This window comes from Podarcis liolepis, assembly GCF_965112155.1.
Source record: "Podarcis liolepis genome assembly, chromosome: 9".
NCBI lineage: Eukaryota > Metazoa > Chordata > Lepidosauria > Squamata > Lacertidae > Podarcis > Podarcis liolepis.
This window is the reverse complement of record NC_139564.1, coordinates 2894541-2915403: the sequence shown is the minus strand read 5'-3', so window position 1 is coordinate 2915403 and position 20863 is coordinate 2894541. Positions and strand designations below refer to the sequence as shown.

At 45.6% G+C, this 20863-nt stretch overlaps 1 protein-coding gene across 2 annotated transcripts; it reads left to right on the top strand.

Moving 5' to 3' along the window:
• The first annotated feature begins 1617 nt into the window (after positions 1–1617).
• LOC310686490 (CD209 antigen-like protein C) lies at positions 1618–14839 on the top strand. Of its 2 annotated transcripts, none has more exons than XM_083460236.1 (8): positions 1618–1726; positions 3073–3146; positions 5525–5623; positions 5976–6074; positions 9405–9491; positions 11721–11872; positions 13958–14067; positions 14636–14839. In XM_083460236.1, the coding sequence occupies exons 2-8, from the start codon at positions 3116–3118 to the stop codon at positions 14799–14801; spliced, it is 744 nt and encodes a 247-aa protein (XP_083316362.1). In that variant the 5' UTR covers positions 1618–1726; positions 3073–3115; the 3' UTR covers positions 14802–14839. The 2 variants fall into 2 exon arrangements, with proteins under 2 accessions (XP_083316362.1, XP_083316363.1); XM_083460237.1 differs by having other exon boundaries at positions 13930–14067.
• Positions 14840–20863: the final 6024 nt, after the last annotated feature.

Genomic DNA, 20863 nt, shown 5'->3' with positions numbered 1-20863 from the left:
AACACAATTGCTCACAGACTCTCACCTTTTTGCCCCCAGATTACAGAATGCAATGCAGACTTGACTTCCAGTTTCTGCTCATATGCACATTCCTGAGAAAAAGTGAGGTTGGATAAGTCAGCAAGCCTGACTTTCAGTGTTGTACTGTTGCTAGGCAACCCTGTGCACCTGGCATCCTATCTCTAAACAAGATATTGAGATCCAAACAAGCAATTTCACTCCTTTTTCCAATTACACCTTGTTTGCTTAACTTCTTTGAATGTCTGGATTAGTCCCATAGTGTTCTCCTGTCCTTAAGAGTTGTTTTGGTCCATCTCCTGTGTCTTCTCCTCTTCCCTTCTGTGGTTTACACCATTTTGTGCTTTAAAAAATGTAAAAAAAAAAATCCTCATGTGTATTCCTCCCTATCATCTTGAATATGACTGAGGAGGGAGTATGGGGATATTAGTGTGAGCCCAGCAGGGCTGTGGAGTTCCAGAGAGGCTCACTTAAGTGTGATCAGGCCAGGGACTTCCCACTTCTTTCACACAGAGCAGGGACACTTTGTTTTCTATACAAAAAAGTTTCAGAAGGTAGGTATGAGGCTTCCTCCTCCTGACTCGGAATCAAGTCTGCTTTCACGTCCAGTGCAGGTGAGGCTGTTGGCTTTCACACACCGTTGGAAGGATGTCAGCTCAGACAGGTAGGTGATGGAGACAGTAACATAGGGATATACTCTAGAGCTTGCATCTCATCCTTGAGGCATTTTTGTCCCAACACCTTGTTCCCAGGTTCTGGAGAAGCACCAGAATTTTTGGTGGCTATAAATCATCTCCTGGAAGTGTGTGTGTGTGTGTGTGTGTGTGTGTGTGTGTGTGTGCTTGGCGTGTTCTGGTCCATGGGGTCACGAAGAGTCAGACATGACTAAACAACAACAAATACACACACACACACACACACACACATATATTCTTTATATAATTAATTTTACAACATACCAAAATTTAAAAAAGAAAAACTTGGAAAGCAAACAATGTATCATATCTATTTTATTTTGGCTCCCCTCCCCACTCTTTCTGCAGTTCCTTGCTTTTATAATATTTTACTGCATCATCTATTGAAAAACAGAACCATCAAACCAGTTGGTCCTTAACAGAGGAAATAAGGGGTCTATTCGATATTCAAAATATTCACTCCAGAATGACAGCCAAATGATCTTTTTCTGTTAGGCAATATTTTCCCAATCTTCCAGCCCAGCTATAAGGCTTCTAGCAAATATGTAAACTAAGTATTTTCCCAGAAGAAGAAGAAGAAGAGTTTGGATTTGATATCCCGCTTTATCACTACCCTAAGGAATCTCAAAGCGGCTAACATTCTCCTTTCCCTTCCTCCCCCACAACAAACACTCTGTGAGGTGAGTGAGGCTGAGAGACTTCAGAGAAGTGTGACTGGCCCAAGGTCACCCAGCAGCTGCATGGGGAGGAGCAGAGACGCGAACCCGGTTCACCAGATTACGAGTCTACTGCTCTGAACCACTACACCACGCTGGCTCCCGGACTTTCTGCTCTATGTGGAATGCTGATTGGCTGGCTGCCAGTCCCAGTTAGGGAGCAGCAGAAGCTGAATGGGAAGAGTTCTAGAATGTTCTGCATCAAAGTAGGAGGTGGTTGGAGCTGTTGAAGGAAGGAACATCTGTCTGCAGGACGAAGCTGAGGCCAAGAGAAGATCAGCTGATGGGAGCATCACGGTATCCAAATAGGGGCAGAATTGGGTGGGGGATGTTATTCGTATGAAACTGCCTTGTACTTAAGGATGGGTAGATTAGTCAGTTTCTCATCCATGTCACTTTCACATGTGTTTCATATGTGTTTATTCATAAGTCCATTCCATCCCATTTCTATGCTGAGGTGTGAATTTTGACAAGAAAGAAAATTCGGTATGAAAAATTGTATTCAAATATGAGTTTTAAACACAAACTAAGTGTTTAGATATATATATTATTTCGGCACACATGTTGCTGAATGTATTTATCACAAAGTACACAAGTGTGTGTGGTGGTGGTGTTGTTTAAAAAATGCATTTGTATTTAATTTGAGCCAAGGACCATATCACAAAATTTGGAAACGCGAAAAACCCAAATGATAATTACATTTTGAGCTGCTTATTTGTTCAGGAGGTGCAAATTAGGTCGGTCTGCTTAAGAAGGCAGACAGAACAAAATTCTCTGTCCCTCTTTTCACTGAGTCAGAGAATTCCCTGCCTTGCCCAGTGCTGCGTCATCTGACATGGTCACCCACACTTCAAAATCTCAGGCATTGCTTTGCTGCTGCTGGATATCCCAGAGGCTTTCTGGGTGCAAATGCTGTGTTAACTATGCTCCACAAAACTCCAGCCAGCCTATCATACAAAGCAGGAGGAGCATAATAATGAACATTATGAGTGCTCCTTAAGTACTCCATTCGTCTTAATGTAGCCTTCATCAACCAGGTCTGTTGCAGGTCGTTTTGGATTACAATTCCCATCAGCCCCAGCCAAATACCATTAGGAGGATGCCAGGTTTGTGAAGGATGTATTTTAGTTACAGTTTAAGCAGTCTACAAACCTATTTATGTATGCTACAACAGCAGCAAGAGTCTTGTTAGCACAAGGATGGAAGAATGTGGAAGTCCCGACGACAAAACAATGGCAAGAAAAACTGATGAGCTATGCAAAGTTGGCAAAGTTGACATATAAACTGTGTGAGAAGGACAATCGTGATTTCAAGGAAGAATAGGAACTATTTACAAACTATTTAAAAAGACCACAAAAGGATTTGTGGTCTTGGCAGGTTTTGAATAAACATCCACAAATTCATTAGTAGAACATATGACAGATAAGGCAATGATATGTACAATTTTATAACATGCAGAGAATAATATGTATAAACAAATCAGAGAGAGGAGCCGAGGGAAGTCTTTGGAGGGTGGGAGTGGGAGGGAAGGGGGAAATGGGAAAATGTAGTTGGATATATTGATTTATAAATTGATTTGCTAAAAGTGATGATAATAATAATAAAAATATTAAAAAAACAAAGTCCATTATATATTTCCGTAGAGAACAATCCAGGTGGAGAAGCCAGTGAAAATGAATAGACAAAATGAAGAATGGCAGTAGTCTCACATCAGAAAGTAAGTTGTTTCTAATTTGATTTTCAGTTCACAGGAATACAAACCATATTTTTATATTTGGAGCAAGGCCCAGGGGCCTCCATTGTGTCTGCTTTCCTTGCTTGCTTCTCTTTAACTGGAGAGAGGATGTGAAAGACACAGCTACTCCCAGTTTGGGCTTCTTTCTCCATTTAAGAATTAGGGATGGGGAGAAACTCAGTTCAGTTCACATTTAAAGGTGTACTTATCTGATTCTCACTGTCCAGAACAACATGCAAACTGAAACAGAGCCATACTCTGAAACTCACACTTCTCCAAATTTTGCAAGTGTTTGTCCAGCCAAGCAATGTTTATTTAAAAACACACACACATGTATTAGCAGTAGGTGTGCATAAAAATGCAATGCATATCAAAAAATAACATACAAAAAAACTTTAGCGTAAGGAAATTCCTTTGCAAATTTGTAGATTAGGCAAATTGCAATAAAATATGTGCATATTAAGAGAAATTCGCACTAAAACACTGGCGAATTTTCATTAGAATGTGTTTTTTTAAAAAAATAATCACAATCTAGTCTGGAAATGTGGAGAACTGAATTAAGAATTGGAAAAAATGAGAAATTGACATCTTTGCCCATCCCCAATGAGCAAAAAATCTTACCTGGTCTTCTGCAAGCCCTCTGCTTCCTCTTTCTTTTTCATCCCTGCCCCCTGTCACATGCTGCTTACTATGGCTTACTACAGGGGGTCAGCAGACTTTTTCAGCAGGGGGCACCACGGTCCACTGTCCCTCAGACCTTGTGGGGGGCAGACTATATTTGGGGGGGTGAACAAATTCCTATGCCCCACAAATAACCCAGAGATGCATTTTTAATAATAGCACACATTCTACTCATGTAAAAACACACAGATTCCCAGACCGTCCGCGGGCAGGATTTTGAAGGCAATTGGGCTGGATACAGCCCCTGGGCCTACGTTTTCCAACCCATGGCTTAGTTCTTGGTCTCTAAAAGCTCAGAGAAGTAGCCACATATTGACTTGGTGTATAAATGTCAACAACAAAAGTGCCAGAAAAATTTCAGTGGGTAGAAAATTCAAAAAATGGGGCATCATGGCAGAAAAGTTCCATTAGCAAATCACTGCCAAATATATAGATCTTAACTTCCAGGCAGGAACATGAAGAGAAAGAAGAACTCCTCCAAGTGTTTAAGAAATTCAGTAATTTATACTTGTAGAATTCAGATGAAAATGTCTAGTTAAAATCAGTGGGACTCTGCCTATCTTTCTGAATATAAGCCTTTATATTTTGCAATGCTTAGCAAGGTTTTGTTGCTGTTGTGTCTGTGTGTACCCTACATAGAGTAAGTTAGGTGTTATTGACTATTGCCTTCTATTGATCATGATGTTTATTTTATACTGGCATTGTTGATGTACAGGAGGAAAGGCTAGGGGAAACAAGAAGCCAAGGCTGGCCCACCCAACTCACAAGCTGAGGTGACTGCCTCAGGTGGCGGAATCCATGAAGGCAGCAGCCTGTTTACTGGTGATCTTCCCTGGCTGGCATCCCGGCAGTCCAGGGAGATCTTGATAGGTGACACCTCCCTGATGAAAGGTGCACACCCCCTTCCCTCTTGCATAGCAGCAGGAGAAAGAAGATAGTCAGAAAGTCTGCTACATCTCTACAGTTTATTTCTGACTGTACAACTGTACAAAAACATGTCCTTTCACTCAGACTTCCCCGAGCAACTGACTCAGACTTCCTTCACACAAGCAACAAGAAGGTCTCATGTTACACAAAGAACAGATCTCTAAGAAATCCCTGGCGCTTCCTGTCCCACGGTTAGCTCCATCATGTGATGTAAACATCCAGCTGCTTGTTCGCAGCTGCGTAGTAGTCATATCCCAACAGATACAGACATGGATCTTAACTCTTTCTGAACAAACTCCAACTAACTCTCAGAACAACATTGACCAACCAGCCACTAACCAACAGGAAGGTCATGTGTCATCATGCCTATGTGAGTGGCCTCGTCCAATAGCAGAGTTGTATCCAAGGTCCCATATCTCTAGGCAGGATAACTCCCTCTGCTCAGTCTTCTTGGTCTCCGGCCCACTCCTTAATTGCTTTTGTGGGAAGCTGCATCAGATAGCACATAGGCAAAAATCCCAACAGGGTGCTCCTTGGAAGACAGAGGGAAGATTTGTGACAAGCCCATAATTATCAAGTTATCAAGCTTTCAGTCCAGTGTAGGTTTATTGAGCAGCAGCTTTCAAAGCTTTTGTGGTTTAGGTGCTGCTGGCTAAAGCCAGAATATATGAACAACTTATCCACTGGGATGATGCCAGGGTGCTTTCTATGGGTGGTCCAAGGACAATTTTCGTTCCTTTTTTTCCTTCCAGAGACACTGCCTAATGAGGAGGAATCTTACTATAGGGAATGGGCTGTTGGGTTCCTGTGTGTCCTCATGCTTTCTATCTCAACTGTGCTGCTTGTTCTGTGTAAGTTCCTACTCTTATAGCAAAGAATATGAAGAACCCTTTCAAAAAGAGGGGAGGCACAACCCTACCTCCATTAAGTCCTTGTACTCCCCATTGATTTGATTCAATCTATGTGGAAACCCCCCACCAGCTAAGCTCTGCACAAAGAGGTAGCTGATTGCCACATTCCACTTGCGCTCCAGTGCACTGTCTCCTTTCGTATGTCAGCGCCTGTTCCAGGACTGAGCAATGGCATTAGAAATTGAGTCCTTGTGACCATTGCAGGGGGAGGCAGGTGTGTGCTATGCTCAGAATGACCATCTCACTAGGTTGTGTCTAAACAGTACTCCTTTTCTACCTTCCTTGGTATTAGATTATTTGGAATCACAAGAAGTAGCACTAAAGATCAATGCTATGCAGAGGATTCGGGAATTCATGGTCAGTCGAAATCAGTCCTTTGAACACATGAACGGTAAGTAATGAGTTGCAGTGTTGATGCTCAAGTCCTTTCCCTCTCTCCCACGCTGGGTCATCATCCCATACCTGAAGGAGGGCTTACAGTCATGTAAAGAGGGAGTGTTTTATTGCCCACCTGTCTTCCAATGCCTCTTCTCTAAGAATACCCTTCTATTCCATTCACAATATTCAGCAGTTGTGTAACCCCATATGGAACCCAAGATTCCCCCTTCAGTTTTGGAGGGCAGTTAGGAGCAGGCCATTTCCCTCACTTGCTCCAGAGGCAAGGCTATCAAATGACTTTGGGCTCAGTACCTTTAAATGCCAGTCTATAGTTAGAGACCAATTCGTTCCGTTTCCTCTGCAAAACCCTCCCATTAACCTATATATACAGACAAACAACAGGAGTGTAAATGGAAGCCAAACTCTGCACTGCCAGCCAGACGGCACAGGTTAAATCAGACTTTCTTTCTCTTGTTATTGGAGCTGTCCAAGGGCCTATAACTCCACCCAGACCAAGACAGAATGTAACTTGTGAGGCTCTGTCTGTTGTCCGAATTGGACAGCTCCCCAGGGTGGGTGTACAGTCATACCTCAGGTTACAGACACTTCAGGTTGCGTGTTTTCAGGTTGTGCACCGCGCTAAACCCGGAAGTACTGGAATGGGTTACTTCCAGGTTTTGGCGCTCGCACATGCACAGAAGCGCTAAATCGTGCTTTGTACATGCACAGAAGTGCCGAATTGCAACACCCGGGCATGCGCAGACGTGGCGCTGCGGGTTGCGAACGTGCCTCCTGCACGGATCACGTTCACAACCCGAGCATCCACTGTACAGTGTACTGCTTTGCCATTTTTTAAAACATGCCATTCCTATATTACTCCAAGCCTAGAAGACTGGGTTTCCCATGGATGTTAATTCTCTTCAGTAGATGAATCACCCAAGAACTGTCTCCCTGCCACAGTATAAGGGGTTAGGGTTAGGGTTGACTTCAGGAGCCAATTATTGCGATAGATTAAGGTCGAGGGGGTGACTTTCTATCTAATCTTCTTCAGGCAGGGGTTAGTTATAGATCATAGAATCATAGAGTTGGAAGAGACCACAAGGGCCATCAAGTCCAACCCCCTGCCAAGCAGGAAACACCATCAGAGCACTCCTGACATATGGTTGTCAAGCCTCTGCTTAAAGACCTCCAAAGTAGGAGACTCCACCACACTCCTGGGCAGCAAATTCCACTGTCGAACAGCTCTTACTGTCAGGACGTTCTTCCTAATGTTTAGGTGGAATCTTCTTTCTTGTAGTTTGGATCCATTGCTCCGTGTCCGCTTCTCTGGAGCAGCAGAAAACAACCTTTCTCCCTCCTCTATGTGACATCCTTTTATATATTTGAACATGGCTATCATATCACCCCTTAACCTCCTCTTCTCCAGGCTAAACATGCCCAGCTCCCTTAGCCGTTCCTCCTAAGGCATCGTTTCCAGGCCTTTGACCATTTTGGTTGCCCTCCTCTGGACACCTTCCAGTTTGTCAGTGTCCTTCTTGAATTGTGGTGCCCAGAACTGGACTCCAGTACTCCAGTACTCCAGGTGAGGTCTGACCAGAGCAGAATACAGTGGCACTATTACTTCCCTTGATCTAGATGCTATACTCCTATTGATGCAGCCCAGAATTGCATTGGCTTTTTTTATATGCCCACTTATTTGTGTTTACGGGAACAGAAGGTAATGGTTTCTTGAACTGCAAGAAATATTCCATAATTCCTTTTTTCATTCAGCTGCAATTGTGTCCTGAAACCAGGGGAGAGTTCTCCTACTGGCTCAGACCAAGCCCAAAGTCATTTGCATAGCCCTGCTTCTGAGGCAAGTGGGAGGAGCAAGCCATTCCTGGGTAACTTCCATCTATTGAAGAGAAAGGAAGTTCGCAGTAAGTCCAACATACCTTTTTGCCAAAGAATCTGATAAAGTTTAGTCCTGAGGAATTGCAGCAGAAGTTCACTAGCTGATTCCCCTTTCTTTGGTCCATTTTGTTTGAACTCATCAAAACTTCTCACACAGAACATTGCAATGTGCTCTATGTGAGGCTGCCCTTGGAAGAAACTTCAACTGGTCCAAAGTGTAGTGGCCAGTTACTGGGCAGGGTTCCTCTTAGGTCTTAGATAGTCCATTTTTAATTATTGCTGGCTTTTTAAAAAGTGACATGGAGGGAAGTGTGTGTTTGTGCAAGGAAGGGCTAGAATTGCTAATAAACAGTTTAAACTTCAATTCAGTGATGCATTTATACTTTTTCTCTCTTACTTGGGAGGAAATCCCATTGCATCTGGAAGATCTATAGCAGGGGTCATCAACCCCTGCTATACCCACTACCGCCCACTAGTGGGGATTTCAGGATTCTAGGTGGGCTGTAGGGGGTTCTACGGCACAAGCTGAATCCTCCTTCCATTGAGCACTGGTGAGCAGTAAGGAAATTTTACCATCAAAAAAGATGCATTAGTGGGCGGTAGGTATAAAAAGGTTGACTACCCCTGATCTATAGGATCACAGCTGTAGTCACTGCAAGGTGATCTCTAGGGTTTGGGGGCAGAGTTGGAGGGATAAGAGCTTCACCAAGTTGAGTTGCGGGTGGGGGACCAGGGATAGATATAACTAACGTGTATGTGCCCTTCATACACTGGGCAATCTGCGCACAGAATCATTGCACCCTTTGCAGGATCATGTCCATAAGAGCCATTTCCCGTACACAATCATAGGGGTTGAGACAAAGGGACACTGATATAATGGCATATACTGTTAAGGGTTTGGCCCTCTTTTTGGCCGCCATATACACTAACCAGGATCCCTCCCTCTCGGTGATCCCTGCTGCAGAAAATCAGGACTGCTCCCATCAGCATAACCCTGGGATCTGCTTCTTGTCTTATGCCAGAGCGCAACAGAATGTAACGCAATTACCATAATTTTCTGATCCTAAAGTTATATTATTTCTGTAGAAATAATTGGCTAAAACTGTGTCTCTTCTTATGCATGGAAAGCTGAGGGGTGATGGGCGATTTGGCGTGTATTTGGTTGCTGTGGCAAGGCCTGCTGATGATTGGCTGTGTCTGCGGCAACTGGGCGTTTGATTTGTGGCGTGCGTGCCATCTGCTGTGGTTTCGTTGAGTGTGCAGTTGGGCATCCCGCCCCCAAAAAAACTCAACAACTCTGGGCAGTCTCCCCCTCCAAAATTTTATTTTTTGTCCCCAAAAATATGGGTCGTCTTATACATGGGGGCGTGTTATACACGGAAAAATACAGTACTTTACATGTGTGTGTGTGTTTGAGATCTCTCTGACTTGATCCACTACAACTCTTTAGATTCGGCAATACTCAATGAAGCTCAGAAGTTACTGCTCGAAGTGGTCAAGATAGATTCTAAAATTTTTGAATTACAGCTATCAATTGGTAAGTTACTCTATGCGACTGTGATGCAAACAAATCAGAGCACACGGAGAACCTTGCCCAGCCGAATCTGTACCTCCTGAAAGTCCCACAGCCTCTGAACATGGTGGTGGTCCCTTTTTGCATCTGGCCACTCTTGAGCCTCAACCATGTGCCTTCCCACATGGTCCAAAGCACGTGGAGCAAAACTCCCATCAGCCTCAGCCAGCGCAGGAGCTTACCAGGCTGGGGAAGGGTGCCCTATTAAACAAATAATTAAATTTTATTTATATCCCGCCCTCCCCAGCCAAAGCCGGGCTCAGAGCAGCTAACATCATACAAGTAAGACAATGCATAAAAACAAGCAATCAATAAATTGAGATACATCCCACGATTAATTCAAACAAACTGGACAAGTGGCAATCTTCAGTTTAAAATTGAAGGTGGTTACCAACTGTTTCCACTAATATTATAAGTACCTGTGAGTGGGCTGGGAACCTCCTTCGTGCTTGTTCTTATACAAGGAGAAAATGAGTCAGACTGAACCCTGGCCAAAGGTCTGGCGGAACAGCTCCGCCTTGCAGGCCCTGCGAAAAGATGTCAAATCTCACAGGGCCCTAGTCTCTTGTGACAGAGCATTCCACCAGGCCAGGGCCACGGCCAAAAAGGCCCTGGCTCTGGTCAAGGCCAGTCTAATCTCTCTGGGGCCCAGAATCTTTAGGATGCTGTTATTTGCAGACCGTAAGGTCCTCCATGGGGCATACCAGGAGAGGCGGACCCGTAGGTACGAGGGTCCTAGGCTGTATAGGGCTTTAAAGGTTAAAACCATCACCTTAAACTTGATCCTGTACTCCACTGGGAGCCAGTGCAACTGGTATAGCACTGGGTGAATGTGATCCCAAGGCGAGGACCCCGTAAGGAGTCTCGCCGTGGCATTCTGCACCCGCTGGAGTTTCTGGGTCATTTTCAAGGACAGCCCCACGTAGAATGAGTTACAATAATCAAGCCTGGAGGTGACCGTCGCATGGATCACAGTGGCAAGGTCGGGGCGGGAGAGGTAAGGGACCAACTGCTTAGCTTGGCGGAGATGAAAAAATACTGCCTTTGTAATAGCTGTAACCTGCGCCTCCATAGAAAGGGAGGCGTCAAAGATTACACCCAAACTCCTGAGGGAAGGTGCCGGCACTAATTGCGCCCCCACAAGGGATGGGATTTGGCCCCCCAACCCCATATCATCTTGACTCAGCCTAAGGACCTCTGTCTTCGAAGGATTTAACTTCAACCAGCTCCCACGTAAACATCCAGCCACAGCTTCCAAACTAAAAAGTTGCACCGGGCAAGAGCTAGTGAATGCAATGGAGGCTGAGAAGTAAGACTTCTTTGCAGCCTTCATTGCCATCTCATAGATTTTCATAAACGCCCTATAAGATGTTCTTGTGGCTCCGTCACGGGCACCCTGCCATACTCGCTCTAGCCGTCTGAGGTCCCGCTTCATTTTCCAGAGCTCCTCGGTAAACCGGGGAGCCCAGTTTCTGTGAGGTCACAGAGGACGCCTAGGTGCGATCTCATCGATGGCCGCCAAGCTCAGTCAATGAGTCACCAGGGGGAGCAGGGTCCCGCAAGCCGTGACAGAATCCATCAGGGTCCATCAGCCTCCACGGGTAAGCCCAAATAGGCTCGCCACCTAAGCAGGGTGGGGGCGGGAAGTCATTCCTGGCTTTCAGTGCGTAGTGATCAGACCATGGCACCTCCATCGAGGGGCACATGATCACATCTACGCCTGCACCAAAGATCAAATCCAGCATGAGGCCTGCTTGATGTGTGGGGCCCGAAACAAACTGGGAGAGCCCTAGAACCTCAAGCTGGTTGTGAGATTCACAACCTCTTCCTCTTCCTCTTCCTCGCCAGCTCTAGCAACTGATTTGCATTGCCAGGATAGGAGCCAACTTCCGGGGGCTAAGGTCCCTTTGCCCCTCCCAACGGTGTCTGTTACAGTGTTTCCTAATTAGATGTAAACAATAAATCTATAATGTTTTGCCCAGGTTTGAGTCCCTGTTTTGAGACATCACAAATGTTCTTGGGAATATACTGGAATGTTGCAGGGTTGGATTACGTCAAAACTCTGTCTTGTATCATATTGGTACTTAATGAAATACATGTACTTCTGAGATGCATATTAAAATCTGCAGAGATCTAAAAGCTCTTCTTGTTCTCGGTGGGTTCCTTTTATGATCCGGCCATGTTGGCTCAAAGACGCCTTCATTGAAAGGATATCCACTGGGTGGAAGCAACATGATGGCCACCTCTATTACCTCGACACTTATGAAACGGCATTTTTTTATGCCCGAAGGGCGTGTAAAAACAGAAATGCTACTTTGACTCCCATCACAACTGCTAGCGAGGAGGTAAGCCTAACAATGGGATGCTAGAAGGCAAATGCATTCATAACACAACCTGATTTTACAACCTGACCCTTGAGTGAAGTGGGGACCCCAAAGCACCCTTCTATGTCGCTGAGGATAACCATAGAGGGGGGACCAACTGGATGGTACTATTTGACAGAAGCCAATAATAATAATAATAATTTATTATTTATACCCCGCCCATCTGGCTGGGCTTCCCCAGCCACTCTGGGCGGCTTCCAAAAGAATATTAAAATACTGTGATACATCAAACATTAAAAGCTTCCCTAAACAGGGCTGCCTTCAGATGTCTTCTACAAGTCTGGTAGTTGTTGTTCTCTTTGACATCTGGTGGGAGGGCGTTCCAAAGGGTGGGTGCCACCACTGAGAAGGCCCTCTGCCTGGTTCCCTGTAACTTGGCTTCTCGCAGTGAGGGAACCGCCAGAAGGCCCTCAGCACTGGACCTCAGTGTCCGGGCAGAGCAATGGAGGTGGAGACGCTCCTTCAGGTATACTGGGCTGAGGCCGTTTAGTAGCTCCTCTGCTGGATTATATTCGCACTTATGTTTCGTGCTTCTGAGTGCTTTTATGATGCCTTAGCATGGTGGTGCTTTACTTGGAAGCTACCTTGTTTTGTTATGTTATGTTTTGTTTTGTTTTGCTTTGTTTTGTTTTGTTTTGATCTTTCATATTTGATTTTACAGATATAAATTTATAACAAAACCAAATACATATCCATATAGAGATTTCTCTGAATCGCGAGACTTCCCCCATCCCCTCCATGGGTCCTATTGTCAACAGTTTCAACTGCATATTATTTCCTAGTCTATATTTTATATCTATCCATACTGTACATAGTATTTGTTACACTACAAGCAAGATTAAAATCCTGCTAATGTTTTCATCTGCTTGCAGATTTATTCTCCTAAATAAATTCTAAATTTTTCCCATTCTTTCTTGAAGTTTTTCTCTTCTTAGCTCCTGAGCTTTCCGGTCAGTTTTGCCATTTCAGCGTAGTCTTGGTTTGCTATTCTTCTCTGATAGAGACTCTTTCTTCTTTCCATCTCTGGGCTAGTAGCATCCGTGCTGCTGTTGTCGCATACATGAAGAGTCTTTTCTGTTCCTTTGGGATGTTGGTACCTACAATTCCTAATAAGAAGGCTGCTGGGTTGTTGGTTTTTTTCCAAAAGTTATTTTAAACTTTTTTTTTCCCAATTCATTGTATATCATTTCCCAAAAAGCCTTTATTGCCTTACTTCAGGCATGTCCAACAGGTAGATCATGATCTACCAGAAGATCACTGGATGTCTGTGGTAGATCACTAGTAGATCATTGGCTTCCCCCCCCCCCCAAAGAAGCTGAACAACTGTGGCTCTCCTAAAAGAAGCTCAACCTCCTCCTTGAAAAAACTCAACAACTTTGACCTGAATCCAAAAAGGGGGGGGGGGTAGATCACTGCCAGTTCTTAACTCTGTGAGTAGATTGCAGTCCCTTGGGAGTTGGCTAGCCCTGCCTTACTTGAAAGCCACCTTGCATGTGGAGATGCGCCACTCAAGCCACACAGCCCCTTCCCTGCAACCTGAAGTGGTACAATCTGGGAAATGCTCCCTGTCACACGTCAGCATGGATGGTTGGTTTCTCAGAAAGATGCTGAAGTAGAATAACCAATGTGGTGCTTCTGCCCCGGCAAATCCGCTCCACTTCCCTGTGGGGAGGAGTTGCGGTGGACCTCACAGCCACCCACTCTCCTCCGGGGGTGGGGAACGAAATCCCGCGTTGCCCAGGGGATCCCGGTCATGTCATCAACCAGCCAGCTAATCCAGCGGCTGGTGGGGGCGTGGCCGGGAACACTTAAAATCAGGCGTGAGCCAGAGGGCTTCCTCTTGGCTCGCTTCTTCAAACTCCCTCCCTCCCTATTTTTCAGGTTTTTCTTCAATGGCCTTGCTATGCACCTAGGTTGGTCGCCGTTTTGGTTGATGTGTTGTATCAGAAACTGTGAATCAGATTGATTTGCCCTTAAATGTGAACTCAGTTGAATTTCCCCCTTACCCCTTATTCCAGGTGAAGACACTCTATTTCTGTCTTGCAGACTTTTGTGGAATCACTGTCCAAGGCATCGAAACAAAGTGTATGGATTGGACTCTTAAAAGATGGCAAAAGCTGGAAGTGGGTTGATGGTAAGACGCCATTCAAAACCAGGTGGGTCCATGAAAAAGCTTCTCTGCATCCTTTTATTGTATAGACTTTCTCAAAAATAACGTTACTAAGAGCTCTTCCAGACTTTCACTATTTTCGGGTGGCATTCAGTTGACAAATTCAGGTTGTGCAATTCAACCTGTTTCTCTTCGAAATGGAATTCTGTGATAAGGAAAGTGTTTGATAACGCTTGCTTGCGGTAACATAGAATCATAGAATTGTAGAGTTGGAAGGGACCCTGAGGGTCATCTAGTCCAACCCCCTAACATCCCTGACAGATGGCCATCCAGCCTCTGCTTAACACCTCCAAGGAAGTTGACAATCTCCCAAGGGAGACCGTTCCACTGTTGAACAGCTCTTACTTCCAGAAAGTTCTTCCTGATGTTGAGCTGCAATCTCTTGTAACTTGAATCCATTGGTTCAAATTCAAATTCTCAAACCATCTACTTTGTGTGAGAAGTCTGCTTCTACTTTAGTGCTAAGAGTCTGCACACTGCACAGAGCTCTTTTTTTCCCCATAGCAAAAGTAGAGCGCCATTCTGGATTGATTTGTATTGCCTCTTCTTTTCAGCTTTTGGGAGCCAGGTCAGCCAGACTCGTGGGGTCCCTTAAGCGAAGATTGTGTTGAAATTCGAATGAATTGTGCAACCCCAGGAAACTGTTGGAACAATGTTAACTGCTATGAGAGAAAAGCTGCAGTTTGTAGGGTGAGTCCAGATGAAAGGTGGATGACGTAAGTCGTAAGTGCTGCTCTCCCTGATCTACAGGCAAAAGGGGGGGGGGGAATGGACAGGGCGCCATTTCGCTGCAAGTCAGCTTACCACCTTATGAAAACGGTGCGTGAAAAAACTCCACTCCTAGTTAATCCTGCTTCCTCAAGGCCGGAAAAATAGAACTTATTTTGAACCCCACAAAGATGGACACCAAAAAATAATGCATGAATTACTTCAGTCATATCCCACTCTCCATGACAACAAATCAGTGAGTATTCATGAACATTCCCCTTCCCTGGATTTTGACTTTTCCTTCAGATCTGGCGAATCCATGCATTAAAAGTTGTGAAAAAGCAATGCTTTGTTGTTGGCACCGATTATGGCAGCCCTACGGGGGCTGAACAAAATACAGTGGTACCTTGGGTTGCATACTGTCAGGGCCTCAGGAACAGAGGCACAGGGGAGAGAGGAAATGGAGAGCAAAGGGGAAGAATCGGAGGGCAGCGTAGGGGGGTATAGCAGTGACCCGAGAGATTCCATGAGCTTCTCCAGCGAATCAGAAGATTCCCAGAAGGAGGCGCCGATGGTCAGGGCAAGGGGGGCCAGTGGGGACTCCCAAAGCAGCAGCTGGAGATCAGGACCAGCTTCCCCACCAGAGTGTAGTGGGGGGAAAGAGTCCCAGGTGTCAGGGCCAGCGTCTCCTCCAGCAGGGAGAGAAGATGAGTCGAGACTGACCACGCCTCTACCGGAGAGTGGGGGAGCGGAGGGGAGGTCAAGTCCAGCTAGCCTCCCCGAAGGGGGAAGCAGTGACAGGAGCAGTGTAACGGTCAGGAGGAAGGTTGCCGGCTGGGCGCACGCGCCAAGTTCAAACGTACAGGCGCGCGGGACAGCAGAAAGCCCGGATTGGGAACCAGGTCCTAAAGCCCGCCGGAGGCAGGGGGAAGACTCAGGGGACTCAGCGTCAGAAGAGTCTAGGAAGGGCGAGACCCCAGCGGACAGGCGGACCCAGAGGAGGAAAGAGCAGAGGAAGAGGTGGAGCAAGGCTAGAGTCTTAAACTGGTGTATGGGGGGGAGGAGACTCAGACGGAGCTTCAGCGGTCTAGAGTTTCAGACGTAGAGCTGCACGCTGCGGCTGTGAAACGAAAATGAACTTCAATAAAAACCTTTGTATATAACAACAAACTAGCGTTGGTCCTTTGTGAGCTGGGACCTAGGGCAGCTCTGACACATACGCTTCAGGTTACATACGCTTCAGGTTACAGACTCCACTAACCCAGAAATAATACCTCGGGTTAAGAACTTTGCTTCAGGATGAGAACAGAAATTGCGTGGCAGCAGCAGGAGGCTCCATTAGCTAAAGTGGTGCTTCAGGTTAAGAACAGTTTCAGGTTAAGAACGGACCTCGGGAACGAATTAAGTACTTAACCTGAGATACCACTGTATCCTACAGTTGCTATTGGTCCTGATTGTGGGGCCAAGTACTGAAGTGAAGGGAACCACATCAGCCAAGGAGGTTTAAGAAGGAATGGGGGCAGAGCTAGGCTCCTCTTCCAAATATCCGAGACGGGGCATAGGTCTGAGGCCATAGGTTGCCTAGACAGCTAGTTAGCAGGTAGTGTTCTTGTGTATTACTAGCACATTAGGATCTGATGTAAGCGAGTGCCTCACCAATAATGAATTAAAGAACCAGTGGCTTGTCCTTGTTCATTCGGGTGTGTTTGGGAAAGGCAGTGTCAAGGCTTGAGCCTGGCGTAGGTCAGCAACTAAAAGCAATAAATCACCCGAGGCCGATGAAGTTAAATCTTTATTCAAAGAAACAAACCACAGCTCAAGCCCAGTGGTTTCAGCAACTGAAGGTCCCCACCTTCCCACCCCTCTAGGGCTCCTCCTCTCCTGGGTTTTCCCCACGCAGTCTCAAACTGCATCTGCACACAACTAATCTCCGTTCTGCTCTTTTCATATTTCTCTGCACGTTATCATAGGTCAGGGGGGAGGGTAGCTGGTCGCAGCAGGAGGCGGAGACTCCCTGGATTCTTCAGCGCCTCTTGGCCGCCCTCCTCTCCAGCCTCTGCTTCAGCCTCAGAGTCTGGACTGCAGTCTGCCACCGCCTCTTCCTGCTCACTAAACTCTGTTGCCCTTCCAGCTTCCAACGTCTCCTCCTCCCAGTCTCTTCCCTCTGGCCACTCACCATCAGCCCAACACCAATCCCCTGGCTCTGAGCCTTCTTCCCCTGATGGTTCCTTGGCTGATGCCTCCTACTACTTTTTCTGCATCCGACCAGTCCACAACAGGCAGGAGAGGCCATGCTCCATACCTGCTGCCATGGCTGAAAATGAGAAGCTAGTTTTAGAGCATGGGTAGGCAAACTAAGGCCTGGGGGCCAGATCCAACCCAATTGCCTTCTAAATCCTGCCCGCTGACAGTCCGGGAATCAGCGTGTGTTTACATGAGTAGAATGTGTCCTTTTATTTAAAATGCATCACTGGGTTATTTGTGGAGCCTGCCTGGTGTTTTTACATGAGTAGAATGTGTGCTTTTATTTCAAATGCATCTCTGGGTTATTTGTGGGGCATAGGAATTCATTTTTATTTTTATTTTCAAAATATAGTCCAGCCCCCCACAAGATCTTGAGGCATCTGATGAAGACCTGCATTTTTAAAATGAGCTTAAAAATATATTTGTAAATGTTCGTATCTCATGCCAGGCATAAAGCAGCTGGCAGCTGTTCATCTTCCTGTTCAAGGGCTCCACTGATCTATAAGCAGTGCCTCAGGGTTGTAAAAGGAAATTACAGGCTAGGAGCAAAAGGTCACACTGACCATACAAATTACAGAATACAATCAAGCTGCAAAAACACAATTAAGTGTTGGTAAATAGTAAGAATTATTGTGCCTCCCATTAAAACTTGAGCCACATTTTCATAAGGTTAAAAAGGGCAAGAGCTAATGGGAACAGCAGCTGTCTGGGAAAACCGAAGAGGCTGCTCTCTGAAGCTGCTTTGAAGCTTCAGAGAACTTAGTAAAAGCTAAATTCTCTAAGTTCTCTAAGTTCCTTTTCTTCTAAAAATCTATATATGTTATGTATGAAATATATTGGCTTAAATGTAATTATGCAAAGGATTTAGAAAGTAAGAAATGTTAGATTCTTATGTTAGATTCTTATTTCATAGATGGTGTGTGAGAAGGTGAACCCAAGATCTCTGTTTAAGATAAAATTAGAACAATTAGCCATCCATTTTGCAGTGAATAGGGCAATAGGGCAATAGGGCAAAGATAATCTGATAATTAAGGTGCCTGGTCGAGGTAAATGTAAGATATATGGATACTTGTTTGCCATTTATAGATAGAAGGAAATATAGCTCTTTGCCTCCCATAAAAGGTAATAGGAAATGGGTGTATCTTTTATGATGGGTTCTAGCAAGCAGCCAATAGGAATTTCAACCAGGCTGATTGGACAGAGGCAGCCAAAGGAGGAGCAAGGGGGCTGGGCTGAGGAAATATAAGTGCTGGCCATCAGGGCTGGAAGGGCAGAGCATTGGTAACAATATACCACTGTGTCTCTCATTTATTTGTCTGACAAATAAATTATTATTTTAATTTCTCTATTGCTGCGTTGAATATTTCATTCCAGCTAAGCGTTAACCACAAGCAGGGTGCTACAGTGGACCGGCCCCCGGCTGAAAAATTTTGCTGACCCCTGTTTTAGTGTGCGTGTCTGTGTATAGTTGTTATATATTCTGTGCTTCCATCCTGCACCCCACACAACTGCCCCATGCCCCAGTCCCATTCCTTGGAGCTGTCAAGTGAGTGCATATGGACCCAAGTGATTCCAGCACCCATTCCTTCCATCTTTGTGTGGCATCTCCAGCCAGTGCCTACAGACTCTGCTTCATGTCCAATCAGTGCATATCCTACAACTTTTCATATTACAAGCATTCCAGTGTGTGTGTGTGTGTTGCCCTGTGTTTGCTGTTGAAATAGCAAACAACAGCAACACAACAACAACTGCCCTTCGCCACAGCAGGTCCCAGGGTGGGTTACGAAAAACTTAAAATTGAGAATTAAAAACAGTTAAAACAGATTTCAGTCACAAGAATAGGATGAGGCCTGAAAGCACACATCTCATGAGTCAAAAAGGTAAAGGTAAAGGGACCCCTGACCATTAGGTCCAGTCGTGACCGACTCTGGGGTTGCGGCGCTCATCTCGCTTTATTGGCCAAGGGAGCCGGCGTACAGCTTCTGGGTCATGTGGCCAGCATGACTAAGCCGCTTCTGGCGAACCAGAGTAGTGCACGGAAACGGCGTTTACCTTCCCGCTGGAGTGGTACCTATTTATCTACTTGCACTTGGGTGTGCTTTAGAACTGCTAGGTTGGCAGGAGCAGGGACCGAGCAACGGGTGCTCACCCCATCACAGGGATTCGAACCGCCAACCTTCTGATCAGCAAGTCCTAGGCTCTGTGGTTTAACCCACAGTCAAAGACCAGGGTAAAAACGTGCATCTGTAGTCCCTCCAGACAGCAATAATATAATATTTTTGAGGAAGGGTCCCTGCACTGCTAATGAGGCAGACTAAAACCACCACTATTGCACTATCTTTGTGTCAATAACATGTTGCATAATGCACTTGCCTGAAAACGCTGACCTGGAGGGGCCCTTACACTCTGAAAAGCGGAATAACACCAAGGTTACAGGTTCGATCCCCATATGGGATGGCTGCATATTACTGCATTGCAGGGGCTGGACTAGATGACCCTTAGGGGTCAACTCTGCAACTCTGATTCTGATTACTGAAACCAATTTATTGCCCAGTGTTGGCTTGAGTAGAGAAATGGGCCAGGTTTAGATGGATGCATTTTCCAATGGTGTTTTCATTTGCTCTCGTGGCCAGCTGTTCAAACCGTTTTAAACTGGCCCCATCGCTTCATGGTCCCTCTGTTTTTTGATGTCACACAGGTGCTTTAGAAAAGACATTCCATCCAAGACAAGATGTGGGAAAGGGGAGGCCACTCTTAAGAAGGGGCTTTGCTACCTGAATATAAGCACTTACAAATAATATATTGGGTTGTAGTCCACTAAGTCCTACTCAGAGTAGATACATTGAAATGAATGAAACTGCCAGTCATGTCCATTAACTTCAACGCATCTAATCTGAATAGGACTAGCATTGTTTTAAATCCTCTGCTCAATTAATTCAGACACCCTCGTCTAATCTGACGGTTGCGTTCAAAGTGGCTTGCAGCCCAAATATCCATGCCTGACCCTTTCTTACCACGTGTGGCTGAGTTAGAGAAGCCACCATCGGAAGAGAGTACCCAAGTTTTGCCATTCTGTACCTGAAGGGCAAACACTTCTTTCTCTGGTACTTCTTTCTCTTCATGAACAACAGCAGCCGTAAAAAATGTTCCCACGACAGTGCTTGGGAACTTCATGCTACAATTGCTAGGATGCCGTAACTTGGTCCCTTTACCCCCTGGGAAAATGACTAGCATTTGTGATTGAGCAAATTAAAATTCCCATTTTCTGACCACATAAAATCCTCTAAAACAGAGCTCCTATATGCTCTGTCCAGGATGTGGGTTTCCTTCCTTTAGGACAAGTATGAGTGACCTGTGACCCTCCAGATGTTGGAGGGCTACTACTCACATCAGCCCCAGCCAGCATGGGCAACGGTCAGAGATGGTGGCAGCTTCCGTGAAGGTTTTGAAGCAGAGATTGGAAGGCCATCAGTCACAGATTATTTACCTGTGATTCCTGTGTTGCAAGGATTTGGACTAAATGACTCTTGGGGTCCCCTCCAACTCCTCAATTCTATGATTCTGCAGCAACATCTGGAAAGCCACGGGTTCCCCACCCATGCATTAGAGCTCTGCCAAAGGCAGAGGGCTCGTCTGCACTTCCGCTTGTCCAGTGCGTGAAAGTTTTTGCTTCCGATTCCTTTCCTACAGCCTTGCAGGGATTGTTTGAAAAAGAAGGGGAAGGAACCATAGCTCAGTGGTGAAGCACATGATGTTGCAAAAGCAATCAAATCTGGAAGCTTGGGAGCAGATTTCTGCTTCTTGAAGCGGTGGGAGACCTTAGGCCCAGG